This window comes from Pipra filicauda, unplaced genomic scaffold (assembly GCF_003945595.2).
Source record: "Pipra filicauda isolate LSUMZ 115617 unplaced genomic scaffold, ASM394559v2 scaffold113_size4260070_pilon, whole genome shotgun sequence".
Classification (NCBI taxonomy): domain Eukaryota; kingdom Metazoa; phylum Chordata; class Aves; order Passeriformes; family Pipridae; genus Pipra; species Pipra filicauda.
The window spans coordinates 205,829-227,835 of NW_024103585.1; the positions used below are offsets into that span (position 1 = coordinate 205,829).

At 38.1% G+C, this 22,007-nt stretch overlaps 1 protein-coding gene across 6 annotated transcripts in view; it reads right to left on the minus strand.

The window, feature by feature from the left end:
• Positions 1-265: 265 nt before the first annotated feature.
• The window catches only part of PLXNB2 (plexin B2), a 259,621-nt gene continuing 237,879 nt past the window's right edge, over positions 266-22,007 (minus strand). For all 6 annotated transcript variants that reach the window (XM_039383554.1, XM_027742588.2, XM_039383552.1 and 3 more), the window contains 10 exons: positions 19,237-19,393; positions 18,131-18,231; positions 16,978-17,062; positions 11,316-11,470; positions 9,527-9,687; positions 8,802-8,949; positions 8,236-8,300; positions 7,149-7,224; positions 5,053-5,127; positions 266-2,167 (listed from right to left, as the gene is read on the minus strand). In XM_039383554.1, coding sequence (XP_039239488.1) covers positions 2,063-2,167; positions 5,053-5,127; positions 7,149-7,224; positions 8,236-8,300; positions 8,802-8,949; positions 9,527-9,687; positions 11,316-11,470; positions 16,978-17,062; positions 18,131-18,231; positions 19,237-19,393 — 1,128 coding nt within the window. In that variant the 3' untranslated portion in view covers positions 266-2,062. The remainder of the gene's footprint in view (positions 2,168-5,052; positions 5,128-7,148; positions 7,225-8,235; positions 8,301-8,801; positions 8,950-9,526; positions 9,688-11,315; positions 11,471-16,977; positions 17,063-18,130; positions 18,232-19,236; positions 19,394-22,007) is intronic.

Genomic DNA, 22,007 nt, shown 5'->3' on the forward strand with positions numbered 1-22,007 from the left:
CCAAGATGGATTTTCATCAGGCAAGAAGACCTCACTACGGGATGTTGCACTACATCCTTGCTTCTCCAGAGTACTCTCATTTTTCAGAGCAAATGCCGATAAAAAGGGCATGATGTCAGGCACACCATCTGCAGCAAGTGCTGTGCTCCTCCATTACCAACCACAGACGGATGGACGCTGCTGCTCCATCACCCCCGGAGGAAGCATTACAAACCCCTTTCAAAACCCATCCCCCCAATTTCAGTAAAGATGCAGTGACACTTGGTGGAAAAAACAACATTGTATTTGATTTACAATTAACAGGATTTACAAATAATGACAAAGAAACAGATTAGCCATGAAATTAGGATGCTTTTGTTGATGAAAGAGTAGCTGGCAAAGCATCTTTCTGTAGAAACCATGTACCTCAGTCCTAAACAGTGTAAAATAACTTACAGCCTAGGCAGGTTCAGGAATGATTATAGATGGATGCAAGAAGTTGAGTACAAAACAAACGAACAAATGCTCCCAGCCTTCTGGGCAGGAAAACAGTTCTGATGAGGCTTTTGATTTTCAGAAACTGAAGGAAAGGCCCACTGACAAATACTAGGAAATTTTTAAAATGGGAGAAAAAAAAATAAAATATCAACAGACAGTAAAAGTCAGTGTGTGACAACCTACCAGGCAGGGAGAGCAGGCAGCAGACACTGCATTAGCTTGCTGAGAGTCAGCAGAGTCCGGGTGCTTGGCAGGACAATGAACGAAGGAGTACAGACGGCAGCACTTCATTAAAATGCTACTTTACTGCCAAAAACTTGCGAGACCAAGAGAAATAAAGTTCTCTGATGTGCAATACAGCAATTTAAGAAGACGTACCTAACTTTTTGATTTGTACGAAGCTTACCTATATTGTAAACACACACTTTCTGACAAGTTATTTCAATTTTCTTGGCTATGGGTTATAGTGTGTATTCAATCAAATGCAGCATTCCAAGGCTCAAAACTGACCGAGTGGTTTTCAATAGACGGGTATACGATTTTTCCAATATCATACTAGTATTTTACATCACAGATACAATAAAAACAAGTGATGGTATTTCTAGGACAGTTCCAGGATTCAAATAAAAAAATTGTCAGAACCATTCTAAAATAGGATATTATACATAATCAAATCATGTTAAACAGCACACTCTCGGCAAGCAGCTAATTACAAGCATTCTGCTGGTCATGTTTTTCACACAAAAGTCATTCAATAGCACATAAATACTTCTTTTTCTGATCTGCTTCTTTTTACAAAACCATTCATCAGATTCACAGAATTAGTACAAGTAAGGCACATTAGCATATATCATAAAACTCACAATAATAACAGAGAGTTTTAAAGTTTTAAGGACTAATTCCTTCTTTGCAGTGATTTCTGAATTGAATGAGACTTCATCAGTAGAACCCTCCTACACTGACGTTACTCTTATTTCCGTCACAACCAACTGTGGTGGGTGCAATACTGTGCATCACCATGGACATAAATAATTAAATTTAGAATCATGTGTGGTAGCAAATCCCATTTTTAGATCTCGCGGAGAAATCAGACACGTTGTTCATGATGTTTGTTATGCACACAGCCTAAGTTTTAGAGCTCTATGGAAGTCAGTTTCCAGTTATCAAAATTAAAGGGGATATTGCATGTGTCTCTGAGTATGTTATTGTTTTCCTAGTACAAATATTGCTTAAGGTAGAAAGGATGCTATAGTATTGAATTTACTTGCATAATGAATCCTAAATGCTGATGTCTCAGATTCTACTAAATCAAATGAACTATAGGTTTTCCTTCTTCCACCCCCCACCCTGCCCCCAGCCAAAGGACTCTCTTTCCCACAGAAGATTCATTTACACACAACACAGCTTTTAATTAGAAGCATAATTTACAGTAAAAATTCTTTACATTACACCTCTGCTATCAAAAAACCATGAAATTTTTCATTTAAAGTTGTAATTATACATTAAAAAATAGAACACTATTTCCTTAACAGGAAGAATGAATTTGAACATCTTCAGATCAGATTTCTTTATTGCGGCTTTTGAGTCAAAGGTCAGTCACTTTATTCTCTAGCGCAGCTGCTATTTGCTGTAAACGGAAGGCAAGCTGCATTTTTTGTGCAGCTGGATCCTCTTCAAGTGCATTTATAATCTGGAAGATATAAACATAGAATGTTTAGGATAATTTAGCTGAAAACATATGACATGGTTCCCAGGCTAAGTGTTTGATTTTGGTTGTAAAGAGTCTTTTGCATTCACTCTGTACCAAAGTGCATCTAGTAGACCCCGTGTTCAAATTTAAACAAAGGCAGTAAAAATGATTGTTACTTTATCTAAGTTGTAATGTTTTCCAGTATGTTGGGATACAACCAAATTAATAGGTAGTACTTTATCTTGTGAAATATTACATTCAAAGATGGAGCAGGCAGGGTGGAAAATTTCCTTAGAGCTATTTAAGAAACAGTGCTTTTACTTACAGTGCGCCCTACAAGGCTTAAGGGTCATTTACCAGCAGTAATTAAACCCCGTCCCCATGAGCTTTAGTTATGAGAAGCTCCTGGGTGGTCCACGCACAGGCCTACGGCAGGGCAACGCAAGGTCTCTTGTGTCTGTTGGCAATATGAGGAATAAAACTGCCTGACCAGAGCATCAGGCAGCTGTTGGCAGCTCCCCTTTGGCTCTCACCAAGAAATGCTGAGGCTCTGACCCAGCACCACGTAGTTCAGGAAAGCAAAGAGCTCGTCTGAGGAGCCCCCAGCTCCTACAGTCTCTGCTGTACAGAATATATATAAGAGAATATGACTCTTAAGACACAAGGGATTTGAAAACAAAAGCTAGTAAAGGTCAGCTGTTATGAGAAGGCTTTTCTTCAAATACAGTTTTTTAGGGCTTCCCAAGATCAAATTCAAAAGGTTTTGAAAGGTTTTAATTTCCACCATCCTTCAGGAAAACTTTCCCACCAACTATTAGATTTCTCCACTAGAAGAATGTGTTACATGACAAAACCATTCCTTTTCTAGAACTGGCTTTATTAACGTAAGTCAGATGGTGTAATCAAGCAGAAACCTTTAGCACTATTTAAATACTATATAAATTTGCAAGTACATGGACTGGAGAAGTACAGTTTGCCTGTCACCTGTGGTTCTTATGACTTCTTGAACATCACTGACAATGGAGATTAATGCAGTCAATATCAATCTAGCCAATAATTTCACTTTGAAGGGCTGGTATAGCATCTGCACTTCAAACACAGGAGCAAATTTGTTTAGAAATAATTATTTTAATGGATTTGTTTTTAAAGTGTGAAAATATTTTTACAAGACAGAGTTAATAAAGACTTATTGCAATATTTAAACTAGGCCTAATTTAATTTCATATTGTTCCCTTAATTTAAACAATTGCATCTAGCTGTAACTCCTCAAATCTAGACTAAATAATTGACGATTATCTCTGCTGGTGAATATATCCTTCATAAAAATGTGGACAATTAGAATGTACCCACTTAGTCATTGTCAAGCCCTGCAGAGATGCAGAAGGTACAGCACATGCTGGGAACCACTGCGTCAGTAATAAGACAAGGGCAGCTGCAAAATGTTCCAATTTATGCAAATTAAAACATTTTCATGGAAAATAAATAAGCTCAATTAATTTTACTGAATGGTTCTTGACAGATTATCTCCATAACTCTGCATTAGCAGCCTTTTCATCAAATGCACCTTGTTGTTACACAGTGGTGTACGTGGAAGGGAAAGCTGCAGCTACGCACTGGGTTGTGCTAGCCTGCAAATGATGGAGTCCCCCAGACTGGCGACTCCACCTGTGCCTGCCACCAAAGGGAAACCACGAGTGGAAGCAGGGACATAGAAGAGTGGATGAATCAGGGATTTATGGTTCATCTGTCCCTGAGTATTTCTGTAAGAGGTCAGGCTACAGACACACTCGGGAAGGTGTTGAAAGTGAGCTTCGTTAGCACTGGGGGTGAGTGACCAGGGAACCAATGCCATTGGGTTGGCCCACATTGCTCTGTCCACTTCCCCCACTGACTGACATTGCAAGACTTCGCAGGGTGGTTTGATTTTCCCTGCTTACATCTGTTTAAAAGCTGCGGCAGGCTGGCTGCTCCTGTCTAAAGCAGCTGCAGTGAAGGAGGAGAGTCACTGTCTGTAGTGCTAAATGTAAGTAAAAACATGAACTGTGCTGAAGTGCAAGACTAACTGAATAGAGCTCACATGTGCTGTACTCCTTTTTGATTTGGCATCTGTTCTTACTTGCTTTGATTTAATTCTGAGAGTTTACTGGAGGCATTCATTTCCATGGAAACCTTTGAATAAAAGTTTCCTTCTCTCTTTTTGTTTTCAGATTAAGTTTGGGGAACCATAGCCACAGCCCAGCTACACTAGGATATTCTTTGTCCCCCTTTCCACAGGGCGTGAAAAACCGAAGAAACTTTTTGAACTGAATCTGAGAGCCTGATTTTGAACCAGACTATATTCAACAGTTACTCTACTTTGGTTTACCTTAGGCGGGCACTTCATTTGGCATGGCAAAACAGGGATTGGTAGTATATATGGAAGTTTTAAGGACATTTTAACTAATAAAAAGGGCATGGCCCCCATTCTTACAAGCAAAACACATTTAATAGATTGTTCTTAATAAAAAAGCACACTGGCTTGAAACCTGATATAAACTGATGACTACTTTTTGCTCAGTGACATTCTTATGTCCTAATTAGGATGGTAGATCTGAAGAAAAATGATTTTAAAATCTATTTCTCTTTCAGACCTTTTTAAACTATCCATTAAACTATCCCTAGCAAAACCAGATAGCCCATAATGAAATTGCTCATTTATAAGGACATTCCCTTGACCAGCATAATTGCCAAGCAAGGCATATAACTGCAAGGTTAGAGCTTTCTGTTCAGCATTGCTTTTACCTGACTACACAGGGTACTCCAGAAGTTTCTCCTTCAGACTAATTTTAGCTTTCATAACATTTTCCCATTGATATTAAAATAGGAAAACAAAAACCATAACTTACCTCATCATAGTATTTATTAGTGTACTGGTAGAGTTGGTGCAGAGCCACAAGTGTGTTTAAGGAATCGGTATGTGCCTGTTAAACGACACAAGCAGGCAGCAAACATGTCAAAATAGGATCACAGACAGCTGAAAGCTATGCACATGCACAACTGTTGGATATGACTGACAAGATTTCCAAATGCAAGCTCTGCATCCTGTAACTTTTGTTAAATGACACTTGGGGCCGAAAAAAGGAACGAGAAAAAAATTTTTTGGTGATTTTCTGATTAAGACTTTCCCCCTGGTATTTTTGAGCCTGCCCACAATTCTAACATTGGAGGTGGAAAATATTTTGAACTCTGAATGTCAAACCACAGATTACAGCTCAAACATCTGTTAGCAGCATGGGGATATATAGCTAAAGCATTTACTCAGTACAGTCTACATATTGTTGAGATATTAAGCATTGGTGCTGACACAGTCATGGTTGTTTGAAATTCTTTCTCCAGCTGTTTTTATATCCTGGAAATTATTCACACCTCACTATATCAAAGGTATAACTCATCAAGATCATGAGTGCATGTATGTTTGGAAAAAGCCACCTGAATCATGAAGATGGAAAGGGTAGGAGTGGTGGTGGTGAGGTACTGGAGAGAGAGAGAAAGAGGGAGAAAGGAATTTAAATGAAGCAGGAAATAGCACTTCCATTACCTTGTCTTTCCACTTCCCCCCACACATTTAACTTATTTAGTGAATGTGCTCTACCTGTCTAAACAGATGTTCTTCATTCAAACATGTAAGGTTCAAGTCTCTAGCTATGCCTTTAGTCTATTAAGTTAGTTAAGAAAATGAAGAATTGCAAAATATTGCTACTGGCATAAATGATTACCCAAGGGATAAAGCAGCAGAGAAATATCCATCTTTCCTTGCTCTATAAAAGTCACTTTTAGAGCTGGTCAAAATTTGCAGTGTTCAATCACTCCTTCCATATTAATTTTTCTCATAATTTATAATGAAAAGAGGAAGGAACAACATATTTGGCAATGCTAAACATTACACTGAATTTATTTTTAATCACCAAATGTTTTAATTTTATATACATCTCAATTTATGTAATAAATAAAGTGAACTGGAAAATGAAATGTCACCGAAGATGAGTTTTGTAGTGAATGACTGAAAATAGAAATGCTCTCATGAGGATGTTGATCTGCAAAATGTTAGGTCCTAAGGGCACTGAAATAAACAAACTGCAAAAAATTCCCCAAACATCCTCTTTACGCTAGAACTCTTCAACTAAATTAAGCAAATGAGCAAACCAGTCAGTAAGTACACTGTCTCCTTGCTCAGGCTAAACCACATCTTTCCAACTGGTGAGGGACTCCTGGTTCTCCAAGTTAAATAGAGTGCTTTGAAGGCAAGAGCCTGCTCTAGCTAAGCTGAGCTTCAGAGCAGACAGGCTCTTTCAAGGCAAGACTGAAGCAGATTTTGTAATGTCTTTGCTCCATCACTTTCCAAGTAGAGCCCCAGAGAGCAACCACCCCCCTCTGCTCTTCTCCATGAGAGGTAACCCAAATAACCTATAATGCAAAAAGAAAAAGTGTCACTGAGCAAGCACATGCTGAGCTTCTCACATGTAGCATAAAGCAGAAGTATTGCCCCTGTACAGACAGCCCTAAAATATGCTATATTTAATGCCCTCTCTGTAATTTCTGGAATCTAATTTTTGCTGTGGTAGCACTGTGAATTCAGTCACTACTCGTTATTAGTACAATCCATGCTAAAAATCCTCAATATGCTGTGGAGAGAAAACACAGTTCTAGAGTGCTATAATTTTCCCACAGTGGATGTGAAAATCCAAACACTTTGCTCTGGCCCATGCGTCACTCAGATAGGTTAGTGATGAAAACCATTCTTGATTCCATTCAAAAATCAACATTTCAAATGGCTAACAGGCATAACTGCACCAAACAGAAGTATTTCAGAGATTTATGAAATAACTCATTTGATTTTTGCACATACAAAACACCTACTTGTTGAGATAGAAAGAGAAGACAATGAAAAACAGAGTTACACTTGGCTTCAATTTCAGTACAAGTAAATGAAATTTATTCTTACCCTAGAAATCTCTGCTAGATGGGTATTCATGTCTTGGTCACTCACTGGCACCATCTGACGAATACCTTTGTAGTAACTGCAAGAGGTGAAAAAAGACTTTAAATTAGGTGAAACACACCGTGGCTTTCTGTTAATTCTGTTTTCCAAATATTTTAAACATGCTTCCTAATAATGTAGGAGACGCTCTACCACAACAGACCAATGATTCCTTTAGTAATCTTGCCTTCCAATAATCATTACTACCTTTGCAGCAGAGGCAAATCATATCTAATTATACAAGGACATACCACAGGAAAGAAATCTATAATTGCAGATGATAATTATTTTAGTCTTAAAACTGGCAAGAGGTTTGTTCTGTGGCAGATCTTCCATGATATTAACAGAATTGCCAATTAGTAAACGAATAAAGTCAGAGACAGAATAGAAAAAATGTGTTTGTGAAAATGTTTTCAGGATTTGATGTTATGGAAGTGCAACATTTTTAGACAGATTGTGCCGGGGTTTGGAAGTTGTTAACTCACTTGTCTACCATTGGTTTCTGTGTTGCCATAGTTATTATATTGTCTCCTTGCATTGGCTAGCCAAATGGCCAATCCCATCCTTGGCCCAGCAGCCCTTATAAGCTGCGGGAAGTTTGAATAAAGTCTCTTCTTCGCTGCTGGATTCCCTGCGTGCTGCGTGGTCTCTGTCTCCTGGCTTAAGTACCTCCGCTGCCTGTCCCTGCCACGAGGGACGGGCGGTGGGGGGGGGTGATTCCAGCCCTGAAAACCTTCACAGAGTGACCCCCCAGAAACCCCTCGAACTGCGACAAGATTGTATGGGTAACAACTACCACTGTGAAATACAGCATCATATTTTCTCCTGAATAAATCTACTCATATGTCTATACAGACAAGAACATGCACTGGGTCATAGCGGAGCTCCATTTCAACCCTGCCAATGCCACCACCAAGGGAATGTTTTAACATTTGGGTGTAAAATTTTTAATATTTGACATCTGACTTTGACTATCTCAGCATTCCCTTTTCCTTGTACACAGCCTTAGAATCCTAACAACTGAATAAGCATGAAAAGAGTCTATACTTACTCTTCCACCATTTTCTTATAGTTAGAGATTTCTTTTGCGTAAAGTAATTTATTACTCGGAGAATCCTGAAAAAATTATAATACAGAGAAACTTGGTTAATTTATGAACATTTCTAGGAAGCAAAAGAAAGTCAAGAACTTAAACCAAACCTTTATATTCACATACACTTAAGCTTTATAGATATTAACATTTGAATACTTATTAACATTGGTGAGGTTATTTGTCGTAAAAGGATGAAGTTTACACATGGCATTACTGCTGAGTTTTATAAATGTATCAATGCAAGATGATGCTAAATTATTAGTGGACCTGAAATAATCAATTCCTAAGCTTGCTTTTTATAAAAGCGGTTGCTATTTTCCCCTTTTTCTAAATATCAATTTGCAGACTACACAGTAACACTGACATGTTCACCAACCTGTTAAGTGGTGAAATGCTAACTTTATACAGAACTAAAAAGAAATGATCAAGGCTGTATCTCCTCAGAGAATGGGTATTGTCTATGAGGATGCCCTTTGTCTTGTCAGGCATGAGCATAGTCAGGATGTAGAATGCAAATCACTTACTCTGCTTAATTTGTGCTCTGTTCTTGTGCAAGCATCCATGAAAGTCTGTGCAATGACTGACAAGGAAGCATCCACTACTTCGTGAACATGTACATCAAAGATGAAGTGGGGATTTTTCAGTATGTTTACCCAGAATCTAAGAGGCAGGCTGCAAAGCAAGGAAAAGATAAATAATCCTTTTTACACAATAAATGTTTTACAACAAGCAAATTACATGAAATTAAGTATGGGCTTTGCATTTTATTCTCCTCACAACAGTGATGCTTAATTTTGTATTTCAACATTTATACAAGCTTGTATGTTTTCCATATCTGAAAACCAAGTCTTTATATCTCTCACAGAAAAACTCACATGAGAAGAATCTTGAGTGCCTCAAAATAGCAAGAGAAGATGTCTGTGTGGTCAGAGAAACTACCAAGTATGTATTAGATTTTGTGATTTGGCAGGCTTACTTGCCTCTTACTTTCCTCTTATCTGAGGAAAGACAAAAAGTAAAAAGCAGTAAATCTGCCAGTGACAATCCCATAGGTAATCTGGTTTCATTTTTTGCAGCTTCTAGGCTTACAGGGAATCCTTTTGATCACACAAACATATTATCTCAATTAAAATGACTCTGAGGATTGTAAATGAAATTTACTTTGATTTATGATAAGAGTGCTAGTATCTACCTAGAAATTACACTCTCACTTCTCTGCAATACAAGTATGACTCAGTTCATACGGTACCTGTTTGTTTTCCAGATATGAATGGTATCTTCATCCTTGATGTCATGTTTTTCTGCTTGCTCATCAAGAAAGTCAAAGAAGTACTTCACAGCTGGTGGGACCACATGGTTTGAGTTGAGCACACTATGAAAGAAGTCATCTACAAACTGCTGAAGTGTCCCCTAAAACCAAATTAAAAAAATCAATTACATTTGTGTTACAAGCTGAACTCAGTGCCATCTTTTATTCCTGTTGACCATAAGAGCCCACTATCCAGTTGCAGTCACTGATGGCCTTCATCCTGAGCGCTAAGAGTGACAAAAAGCAAGCAACTTCTTAGTGAAGTGACCTTGTAAACTGCCAACACAGTAAAGACCTTCTAGAGCACAGTTTTATGTTCTAGCCTGAAAGGTTGTGACTTCACCAAATATCCTGTGGTTTGCACAGAAAGGTGTACCTTCTGCTTGACAGAAGCAGCAGAAACTGGTTGTTACATTTTCACTTCAGGGTCATCGTGCATATCAAATAATATTTAGCCACTTTTTAACGGTTTTGCAGCTTCTTACCTCCAGTTTCTCTGACACCAGAACATCAGGCAATTTTTAGAAAGAGATTGAGAGGAAGAAGTACTGGTGAACATTTGATTTTTTGTTTGAGGGCAAGCACTTGGGTCTTATCAGACACCCAGTCAGACTCAGCTCCATGAACTCCACCAAGCCCAAGGAGTGAAGAATCCCAGGAGGGTTGCGTGCTTGGTTAGATTCCTGCATCTGCCTGGACCTTAGAGACTGTGACCTCAGAGACAATCCATTTGTTTTAGAGATGACCACATACAGTTAATCCCAGCTCAGCTGATTGGCTGACACTTTTGAAGGGCTGCATCCTCTTTACCACCATCACTCCAGCTGCCAGTCTCCAAACAGGGGAAGGATCCAGATGGCAAGGAGCCATAAACTATTCTGCTGTCAGTAAGGACACATTGACAGTCCTCAGGTTGTAGGTGTAGTTGTGATCCCAGCCATAGCACCTCACCAGCTCTGTATGAGTCAGTAAAGTTCCAGACTGGTAATAATCTATGAATTGGCTATTGGGAATAGAAAAGCAGTGGCTGCATAAGAATCATTAAAAAGAAAAGGGGTATGTAAACATCTTGCTAGCTCTTTGTCCTGAGTCTATGTCACCTATATACAGACTTTCCTTCAGATCCGTTTTCATACTTAGTCAAGTGGCCTTAGCTGGAGCCAGACCACCCCATTTGCATGATGATCCTGGCTTTAGGGTCATTATATACATTATTCTAAATTCTTCTCCATAGAGGAATGCTTCACAAAATTATTTTGCTCATGATCCATCCTGCAGTATAGGCACTAAAAATACACTGAAAGGACTGTTATTATTTGGAAACTTTATTTTTCTAGGTTGTACTGCAGCGTTGATCACACACAAGAACAGAAAAATATAAGGCTCGGGAGGAATTTATAAAGCATTCAGTTCAAAAGAAAACCCAGCAAAACATTATCTAAACAGGTGACACAGAGTAGAATATCCATCTTCGTTTAGCGAGGAAAATCCTTATTTAACAATCACATAATAATGGTTCTCAGCTTTGATCAGGAATTGTACTTTATCGCTTTCCCAGTAATGTTCCTCAGGGCATATAAATCACTTGAAACCTTGAACATCAGCTTGTATGTACATGACACATATTCAAAATGCAGCCAAATAAATGACTAATAGTTGTATCATTTTCTTCAGTTGTACCTCAAAATCTATAGAAATAAGGTGTAGCCATAGCACATCTGAGCCCTACCTTCACAGAAAGAAGTCTTGTCAGGTAGATTTCTGTAATAGCTTTGGTCCTCTCTTTTTCTTTCACACTGCCCCGCTTTGATTTACCTTCATCCATTTCATCTACCGGCCGGACTAGATGCCAGACCTTATTTTCATCTTCCAGGAGTGCGTGCCCTAGAAACAGTAATTGCAATAATTAGAAAAACCACCCTGCACCCAAAACAGCAACACAAAAATAATCATATACATATGTATATGTAAGGTAATTGTTCCCTAGCCTTAACATATCTATTCGCTTCCCAAAAGGATCTAGATTACTCTGTTCCTGTCCAACATAAAGAACTCAAGTGCTAAATGTTCAACAATATATAGCTGAAAAAGCTTGCTTTTGTTAAGACTGAAGGAAGAGGAAGGAATCACAAGATAATGAAACTTCTGTTTGGTCATGTAAGCATAGTATGTGTATTCTTTGAGGTCCACACACTGAAGTACTCTACTCCTTGTGAATTCTTGGAGACATAACCAAGTTATAGAAACTCAGCTAGGTCTGACCCCACAGCCACCACAGAAATACCATACTGCTTCAGGTACAACCTTTTTTTCTAGGTAGTACCATTACAATTCACACCTTTACCCTAACTGCTGAGGTCAAGGTATGGTAGTTCAGTTCAAACCTTCTGTTATCAGCATTTGACCAGCATCACTTGACTTTGTAGCAGAAAGGAGGAAAAATGCATCCCTTCATTGAGATGACATGAACTCCAGCAGCCAGAGGTAATGAATGCAGCAAATTCATATCCATTATAATAAGATTTTCAATTTTTTTTGGTCAGTATTCATTGTTGAAATCAGAGAGAGAGATTCACATCAATTCTGTTACCATATAGCAGAATCAGGGGTAAGCACTTGGATGCTAATGACACTCCTCTGATTACAGTGCCTCACTATGCTATCTGTAGCTTGGCCATGCATCTGGTCTTTGAGTTTAGTTCAATGATCACAGAGCAGATAAAGGGAGTTTTGCACTTCAGCATCAACATTATTATTCAGAGAAACTCTATGCTTGAGAATATTTTGTTATAAAGAGTTCTAAAAGAGATGATACAATTGTTTTAACTTGCAATTAATATTCCTTGAAGAGTTTCTGTGTCACAAACTTACTTTTAAATTTCCTGGTTTTGCCTGTTCTTCCTTTAAATCTCAAACTTTTTTATCTATTTGGCATAATCCCAAAAATCAATGGCGCTTTTCCAGTGGGAGTTATTGAACCAGTACATTTAAAATCATTGACGTCTTAAAAATGTGAAAGTTATTTTTCCCATAAAAATTGTGAAAGTTATTTTTCCCATAAAAATTGTGATTCAGCCCCACTGCACAAATTATTTTGCATTATTGCTAAATTTTATGCCTTAATATACATCTCTAACATAACTGAATCCCAATTACAGCACAAAATATCAGTTTCTAATTGCATTAATTTTGACCATAGTAGTTTATTAACTAAGTTCCTCAACAGCAACATTGAATTTCCAAGCTTTCATGAGTGCTCAGTATTTTACATTGCAGGGGAAAGTAACATTTTTATGTAATCTGGCTAAGCTGACACTTTTGCCCGAATCTACTTCATATATCCTCATCAAAATCAATAGCTATGCAGTCTTCCGGGACCTCTACTTCTTTCTAACAAGGTAGGAAAAAAGTATAAATCCCATATTAAATCACATTGTCCTTTGAGGGTCCCTAATTCAACTTGGAAGTTCTTGTGAATGAAGCCAGAAATAAATAAAAGCAATCACTTTATTTTGGAACAGCTGTGATTTTGCCATTGATACCATTCATGGCAATCACCTGCCAGTACAGTAAGAACTGCTGCTGGGCCTGAAGTCTGGAATTTCTTTTGCAATCCCTGTTATTTACTTTTATAAATTAACAGATCAAATCACACGGTTAGAGCAGAAACTATTTTCCAGTCTTATGTCAGTCATTTGGTACACTTCTGCTTCCTCTGATTCAAAGGAATTTATCCTCTCTTTGTTCTCCTGATGGTATATGGCTCAGTTTAACTTTGGAGAGAAGAGGAAACAACTAGAGGGGTTTCCACTGAGATTACTGGCTCTTACAAGCAGTTTAATTTGTCCTGTGTTTGTTTAGCAACAGCAGAATTGGCTACTAGTGGAATAGCAGTATTTTCTTTGGAAAGTAACGATTAAGAGACTACAGCTCAAACAGATGAACTTCTGCAACACAAAGGTCCCACTTCATTGCTATAAATAGTAGGAAGACAGAGGAAGAGAAATTCAGAACATGGGGCAACAAAACATGTCAGCAGAATGGTTGCTAAGAGAAAATAACATTTCTGTCAGATAATATTTTCCCCAATGGAAAACTAAGAAGTGAAGAAAATAAAAGATAGGGAAAACACCTCATTTTTTGTCGCCATACTATGGATCAAGTTCCAAGCAGGGAGAAGGTTGTGCCGCTGGGTCAAATGCTCCCCCCTGAACAATTTGTCTTGGCCCTTGGGCATTCTTTGGCCAATATAAAATAATTTGTGGGGGGACAGGGAAGAGTTAATGGCAAATATAGACTATGATGACTAATTATAGTGGTATGAACCATGATGTAAACATGGTGAAGGCAAATGAGATCATGACAGGCAATGCAGCCCCTTTCCCCTTGTGTGACCTGAAGCAAATTATCTTCCTTCCAGTCTCCTCCACCCCATGAATACTGCTTCATGGAGGTGAAGGAAGGGCTGCACTCCTGGATCTGCTAAGCAGTATTTCTGATCTGCAACCCTGTGTCTATTTTTATTCAGAATTAGAAAAGTAAAAATAAAATAAACCAACCCAAAACCTAGAGAAAACACCCAGAATAACAAAATGTGTTGCATTTGTTTATAGTTCAGTAAAGAAATACTAGTACAAAAACACTGAAACCACTCTCCATCTTGATGCAAATTAGTAATTGCATTTATTGTCTCCAGAAGCAAAAGATGCTGCATTTAATTTGTCACAACCTCCAGCTTCTAGTGTCTTCCTGTTATAATCTGTGAATTAAAAGCAGCATGGAAGCAATGCCAGCTTTTAGAGCAGTATCTCTGAACATGGTTTAACATTTTCTTTTTGTGCAAAACCTCATACTTTGGCCGACAGTCAATGGCTTCAGCTGACACTTCTCAAAGGAAAAGGTGCAAGTTAGTGAGATTCTGAAGAAAAGGAAATCCACTTCATCACAAGCCTCATTCACAAAGTCAGGATAGAATTTCTGTTTATTCCAACCCTGTAAATCCCTGTGTCATATAAAAATGTATGTGTGGGAGAGGAAGCCTCTGATCCTCTCCTCTCCCTTTTATGCACAAATCACTGTCATGGCAGGCTCTCACTTTGCACTATCTTTGTAACATTTTATAGCTTTTCAACAGAACAAGTTGGCACCAGACAGCTCTGGGGACCCTTTGGTGCTAAAGAAAATGGGGTAGACTGGCACGAAATGCTGTCATTCCAAATTTGTACAGTACCATGGTGCAAGATGGGGTGTGGAGAAGAAACATGGTGGAAAGTGTTGACACTTGGGGATCTGAATTTTCTGCAGACTTTTCTCTTGTGTACAAAAGACCTTGTGTGACAGCGCTGTCCCCAGAACTCTGCTTTTCCTTTACAACTTGTTATGCCACATATATAACTAAGGAATTCACCTTGGAGTACAGATCATGTTTGTTCAAAGAGCTTCATCATACTGAATAATATCCAATGATATAATTGTAGAGAAGGAGGAAAGAAAAAAACCTAATCCAACAAAAAAAACAAAAACATGTGATCTGGTCCTCTACTGCCTGCCACAAGAGTAAAGGGGTGAGGAGTATGAAGACTGGGGGTCAAGAACAGAAGACTGACCACTGTTCTCTGTTAAGAAAGCAAAGCAATTAGGGGCACCACCAGACTCCATTCATGGTCCACCCCCTTCTTTTCAGAGGGGAGGTGACTATGGCCTCAGCAATCAGTGCAACCAAACTGAACAGGGACTAGGAATCAGCTCCTTGCCTGGCTGCACTCCACCGCCCTCTGTATTGAACTGGATAGATTTTTAAGTTAACATGCTGGGTTGGCACCTGCTGTGACAGAACAGTCACTGCTTGGCCAGCTGTGCCAGGCACTTGCAGTAAAGGAGTGAGAGATAGCAGCAGAGGTGTAGGCATGACCATTAGAAGACTCATCTTTCTGCTGGAAAAAGTCTCAATAGAAAGAACCCAGAAGGACAGAGTAACAAGTAAACAGCAAGTAATTCTGCCTGTCTTAGTTTCCTGTCCAACACTCAAAACAAATGAAATGAAAGTCTGCACATTGCTGCTAAATAGTGATATGTGTTAGAGCTATCAGCTGAGACCCATCTTCTTGAAAAATGTACGTTTCTGGCATATTATTTCCAACATGTTTGACTGCCTAGCCCTTGAAACCTACTAAATCTAAGATCAATCAATCTGTTTAAAGGAATGAAATGACTATGTAAAGCAATGGCTTTTACAATCAGTGCTACACAGAAAAGGTCATCAAATAAGTTCATAGGAGGAAGAATGAGCTCAACAATTTTTGTCCCATAAATCTAACCTCTACTTTCTGTAAAATAACTGAATATAAAGATAAAAGAACACCAAAGAAACTGAACATCTGAAATCTGTAAAGGAAATACATGTAACAAAGAACATAAATTCACAAGTAAATATTTCCATAAAAATCTGAGTGCATTTGAGGCTGTAAGGGATATTGTGTCTCAAGAGATTTTGAGATATAGAAAATTGGTCTAGACAGAACACTAACATGTAAAAGTAAAAGCTTTAAAAGATTGGTTGCAAGCTAACAGGTTTTCTTCTGTGTTGAGAAGTCCAGCATACTGTAGCAGACAGCAATACAAGAATTATATGAGCTGCATTAGTGATGTGAAAGAGAAGAAACATTATGAGGAAATTCCTGACACTAACTTACAGTGGACTGCAAACCTCAAAAAGAACAAAGGAATTGTGAAAAACACTGCATCTAAGGAGATAAAATGCATGGAATGAATGAAGTCAATCAAAAAGCCCTGAAAAAGACATAGCTTATGAAACATCACTCAAAGGGAGAGAGACACAAAATATGACTGTATAGAGGCAAGGCAACATAGTTGTAAGAAATGCAATAAAAAAATTGCATCAGATCCATTATATCACAGAGAGGGGACCTAGTCTGTACCGCGGTTCACCAAGAACACTGCATTTAATTCTCAGTCTAATAAGAAGTGGAAGAAATTTGAACAGGAAAGTGAGTAAAGGATGCAGAAAGGACAAAAAGAGATTAAGCTCTGGGAAGATGAAACATATAGTTTGACTATAAATGTAGTGTGATTAAAAAATAAAATATGCAAGGAAATGTTTAATAAGATTGCTTTCTGTTAAGTTGGGGTATGGACTCACAGAAATTATGGTTAAAGTCTCAGTATTTAAGACTTCTATAATGAGGGCAAAGACAACTATTGCAAGTGTACAGTGGGTAACACACAACAAATAAACCCTGTATAGTCTGGTGGGAAATATGTAGCATCATAGAAGTGCTTGATAATCACGATCAAGACAGCAGCATCACTCTCTCTATGTGGGTTTTGACTTCTAGTCATCTTGAGAGGTAGGGAAGCCACGAGAGACTTACTTTCCCCTGGGACATCTTGTTGATTATCCTCTGGCTGCTGGGAAATTCCCATTTTCGATAAGATGAGTGTGGCACCATCTCGGACCTTTGAAAATACAAACACAGAGATGTTCTTCAGAAGAAGCATGCCCTACTGAACGTCTTTTTTAAATCATAAACTGTGGTTTCTGTAGTCTGTTGCAGGGAATCTAGACCTACGATGAACATTGCCCTTCAAAGGCTTCTTGGGAAACTGACTGCAATTCAGAACAGACTGCCTCCCCCTCCTTTAATAAGAGATCCCATCAACACCTCCTCTGAGATTACTGAAATATTAGGAGCATCTCCAAGGCTTAAGTGGCTCCTCAATCTGGTGTGGGTGCTCTTTGTACAAAAATGAGGTTTATCATGAAGAATCAGACCTGTCTGTTTTCTGAGGGAAAACCAACCAACTTCTCTCTTTTCTAATCAGGGTATCTGTTGCTGGAAGGCAATAAATAGCATATGAAGGAAAGATAAGTGGATTGCAAGTGTGTGGTAGAGTGCACAGTATGAAACCTAAAACAGACGGTACAAAACCGTCAACATCTGCTCTCCTGACTGGGCTGTTGAACAAACCAGACCAACCCAAAATCTATTCAGCAGCACAGCAATGACAAGGACAATTCTCAGGGGTAGGAAGTGGTAGAGGAGAGAAAAGATGAATATGAGAAGTAGCAAAAGGAGCTTTTGAATGTTCAAAGGGGAGTTTAGATTTGGATACTGCAATGATGAGGGAACCAAAGTGGTGGCATTAGGTGTGTTTTCATGTAAGATGTTTAGGCAATATGTCTAGACCCAGCCTTTCACATTCTGAAGCATCTACTGCCTAGACCCAAGCCCTGTGTTTTTCTTTTGATTCTTTATCACAGAATCATAGAATGGTTTGGGTTGGAAGGGACCTTAAAGGTCATCTAGTTCCAACTCCCTTGCCACAGGCAGGGACACCATCCACTAGATCTGGTTGCTCAAAGCGCCATCCAGCCCAGCCTTGAACAATTCTAGGGATGGGACATCCACAACTTATCTGGGCAACCTATATGTAGCACTGAAGTTTCTCTAAAAACAAACAAGGATTTTATTTATTACTAGAGAACAGTTAACAGGTGCAAATAACTGTTTTGAAACACCTTACGTTATAATGCATTAAAGTGTTGATACGTTTCCATCTGCCATCTCTTTGGGATGTTAAATCCAAGTCTGAGAGGATCTGTGCAGTAGAACCTGGACGCCACTCTAAGGGGTAATTAAAGTGAGAAAAATCAGTTTTTAACAATGCAAAAATAACTACTTGAAGAATGTTTTACAGAACCATTGACACATTGTGGAATATTAAGAGAAGTAATTTAGCATATGCCCAAATGTGTGGTTTTTATAGCCTAATCCTTTGGTCTTTATTACAGAAGTTTGCATGAACTATTCCTAATCATGCATATGACTTCTGATTATTTTCCACAAAAAGCTAAATTCCTTTGTATAGAATACTATAAATATATAAGATCTGCTATCAGTCCATGAATAGAGTAGGACTTCGTGGAATAGAAAAGACATTTTTAGGGATTTTACTAGGATTTCCTGAAGAGCAAGAATTCCATCTTCTACTTTCAGATTAATGAAGTAATGAAGATATTGAAAAAAACTATTAATTGGAGCTTTTATTATGAGATAATTAGGCCTTTTTAAGTAACACCATTTCTTTTTTTTCTCAAGAAGAGAACAGCTATTTTGAAAGCCTTCAAGGAGGATGATTTTCAGAAGCTAGATGGTTCATCATCTACTAAAAGTGCAATTCCTGTAAGTTATAATTCTTTTGAATAACCATCATAAAGGCAACTAAAAATCAGTACCAGTTTCTGAAATTGCATCATTATTTCTCCATCAGTTAATTATCCATGCTGTCATTATCACATTAATTAGTACCTGAGATACTGACTCTGTCAGACATGAATACATTTGTGCTAACAGTCATTAACAGGCTCTTTGCACTAATGACAGTATACCGAAATTCTAAGTCAGGAAAAATAACTCTGTAAGAAGGCATTCATTTTTAAGGCATATTAAGATTGCTGCAACATGCTGTATTTTTGCATTCAGCTGAACATGAATACAATGAATTTTTTTTTTTAAGAAAATACAAACCAAACCAAATCCAAGCAATAAATGCTCTTACAGGCATTTTTTGAGAAACTATAAAATCACACATCTCACCTGTTCAATATGGTATCACAAGGAGCTACCTACCAATAACTACACTCTCAGCTTTTGGCCACTGAGAACATGGCAGATTTCGATAGACTTGGTCTATTATCTTTTCCTTTACTTGTGATATAGTATCACAGTTCAGCACTTTCACAGGTATGGATTCGTTTCCACCATCTTGCACATATACATTAACTGTCTGTAAAGAAAAGAATGTACATGATTATTAAGACAATTCAGTGCTGAATTACCTCTGCATCTGTTTTTCTGGGTGATTTAAATGCTAACAGTATCTGAAATTCACCGTGCAATGATTATTGCACAGCAACACATATTTGCAATAGAAGTATGGATTATTTGAGGGATTATTTGAAGGATACTTTGCTATTATGTAACCAACCAGCTATTAGAAATTCCGGCCACTAAGGCAAAACATAAAAGATACAGAATAGATTTAGTCATATGCTAATATTATTGAGTCTTGGGAGTTTAATAAAGAAGGACACGAGAACAAAAAACCTGGACCAATGACTGATAATCACAAACATAAAAGCATAAAAAAGCCCATGTAATGCAGTGTTCAAATTTCTTGAGTTCTCAATAATCATTTGAACTGCACTTTGCTGAACTCCTAGAATATTGTGTGCTTTTGCCTTTCTTTATGCTGTCTTCGCAGTTGTGGTTTTAAAGTTGAGGCTGCTTCTGTACATCTGGTGATTTAACATGGCTCAACTGATAGTGAGTTGTTCAGCTTCCCTTACTTTGCCTCCTGTGACCAATGTTCATTAAATACACACACACACACACACACACACACACACACACATATGTACATGTAAAAGCCATTTCTATCATCTTTGGTGTTTGAAAACCTCATTTACTGCTTATTATTATCACAATAACTCTAATAGCTCCCAGAAAAAAATACACCTATGTAGCTAATGCTAGTTCTAAAATATTACTGTTTTCTGATAGTATTGACATGGTTTTTTATGTTAAGGAGAATTTCTTGAAAGCTTATAATTTGCTAAATCTAGAGTGATTTTTTTGAAAGTAGCTTTGCTATATAAGTGTCAGTTTCAATATAGACAAAAGCAAACATGAAAACCATGGCCAGGAAACCTCCACAGTAGGAAAAAAACATCAACAAAACCAAGTACATGTTATGAAAGTCCTCTTTCTTTGACTAGCTGAATCAGTACAACAGTTCAGTGCTGTCATGAATCTTTTACCAGTCAAGTAGCTTAGGAATCCAGGCACATCCAAAGCACGGCAGCTCTCAGATACATATGGTCCTGCCAACCATAATGCCTGAATTTATCATATCAGACCTCAAAAATAAACTTGCGTAGCTGGTATTTTTAATCAGTAGAAAAGCTACACCATACGGCAGTCAAATTAAACATGATTGCACTGTCCCTTGACAGAACTCTCAAACTAATCATGAGATTTCACCTTCCTTTTCCTATTAGCTTTATGGTAATTAGACATGATTTTGCTGCTGGTTCAGTATGCAGCATGTCAGTGTAACCAGTGATGCAAAACAGATTCATCTTTTAAATAAGAACAATTAGAGAGCAGACAACTGCTCTGTGCTGTACTTTCCCACCTTGTCTCACTTTCAGGCAGAAGTGAAGGAATTAACTCATGCTTTAACCTACACTGGTGCACAAATGCTCCCTAACTGTTCAGTTACCATATCATCATCATCGTGCCTGAGATCCCAATAAGTTATGGCAATAGTACCTCCCTTCATAATATTTTGTCACAAATATATACGCATATATCTCATCATCTTCCATACATGCACACACATAAAATACTTGATGGGAAATCTGTTGGTCTGGACCAAATACTGCTACTGTACAATGTTATAATGTTTAATATCTGGCTAATATGCTTGTTGTGCCCACATCTGATTGCATACACAAATTTTCTGCTTTCACACTGATTCATTTAGCTTAGTTGCAGGCATTGGGTTTTTTTGTGAAAAGAAAGAGACTGAAGAAAGAATTACTGCCATTAAGTCTTACATGATGTAGTGTGCAAATAAATTATTTTCTCACAATTTTTAACACAACAGAAATTATAGCCAGCATTGCCAGTCAGCGTGTTTTCTGTGGGTGCCAATTTCAGCTCAGATATAAAGATGATAACTCAACTAGTTGCCAAAATATTAGTTAAAGTTAAAATATTTCTTCTTGCCCATGACACTCTTCCTGCAGGCAGTCTAGGTCACAGTCTGGTGACTCCGTAAGTGAAAGTCCCATAGCAACCTCCTCACATCAGCCCTCCCCTCAGCATCCCTTCAGAATATATAAAATGGTGATTTTTTTTTTTTCCAAATGGGACTTAATAAAGTTTTTTTTAAGTTTTTCTTTCCACACTGCATATATGTCTCAGTTGGAGACAACTACAAATGATTCCTAACATGTCAGTAAAAAGAAATCAGAAAAGAAAAAAAAAAATCCTGTGTTGGTCTCTGAAGGACAGTCTGTGCATCTTTCAGTACACTGTATCCTGAAGAAAACCAGTAAGACTATCAGAAAGAGTAAAACTAGATTTTACACTCCCTGAAAAGCTAAAGAGTGGGCTGCTTCAGTTTTTTTAAAAGGACAGTGAATTTGTTTTCTGGAGTATGGTTGAAAAAGTGGTGAAAATTTCTGTCAGTGAACAAAATTAAGTCAAAGCAGAATACATAATTGAAGAGAACGGGACCATGGCACTGGTGATCAGATTCAGGGGGTGATAGAGCTCACAGGGGGAGTTTCCTTGGCAGCAGTGTCCACTTATCCCACTTGGAGGATGTAACG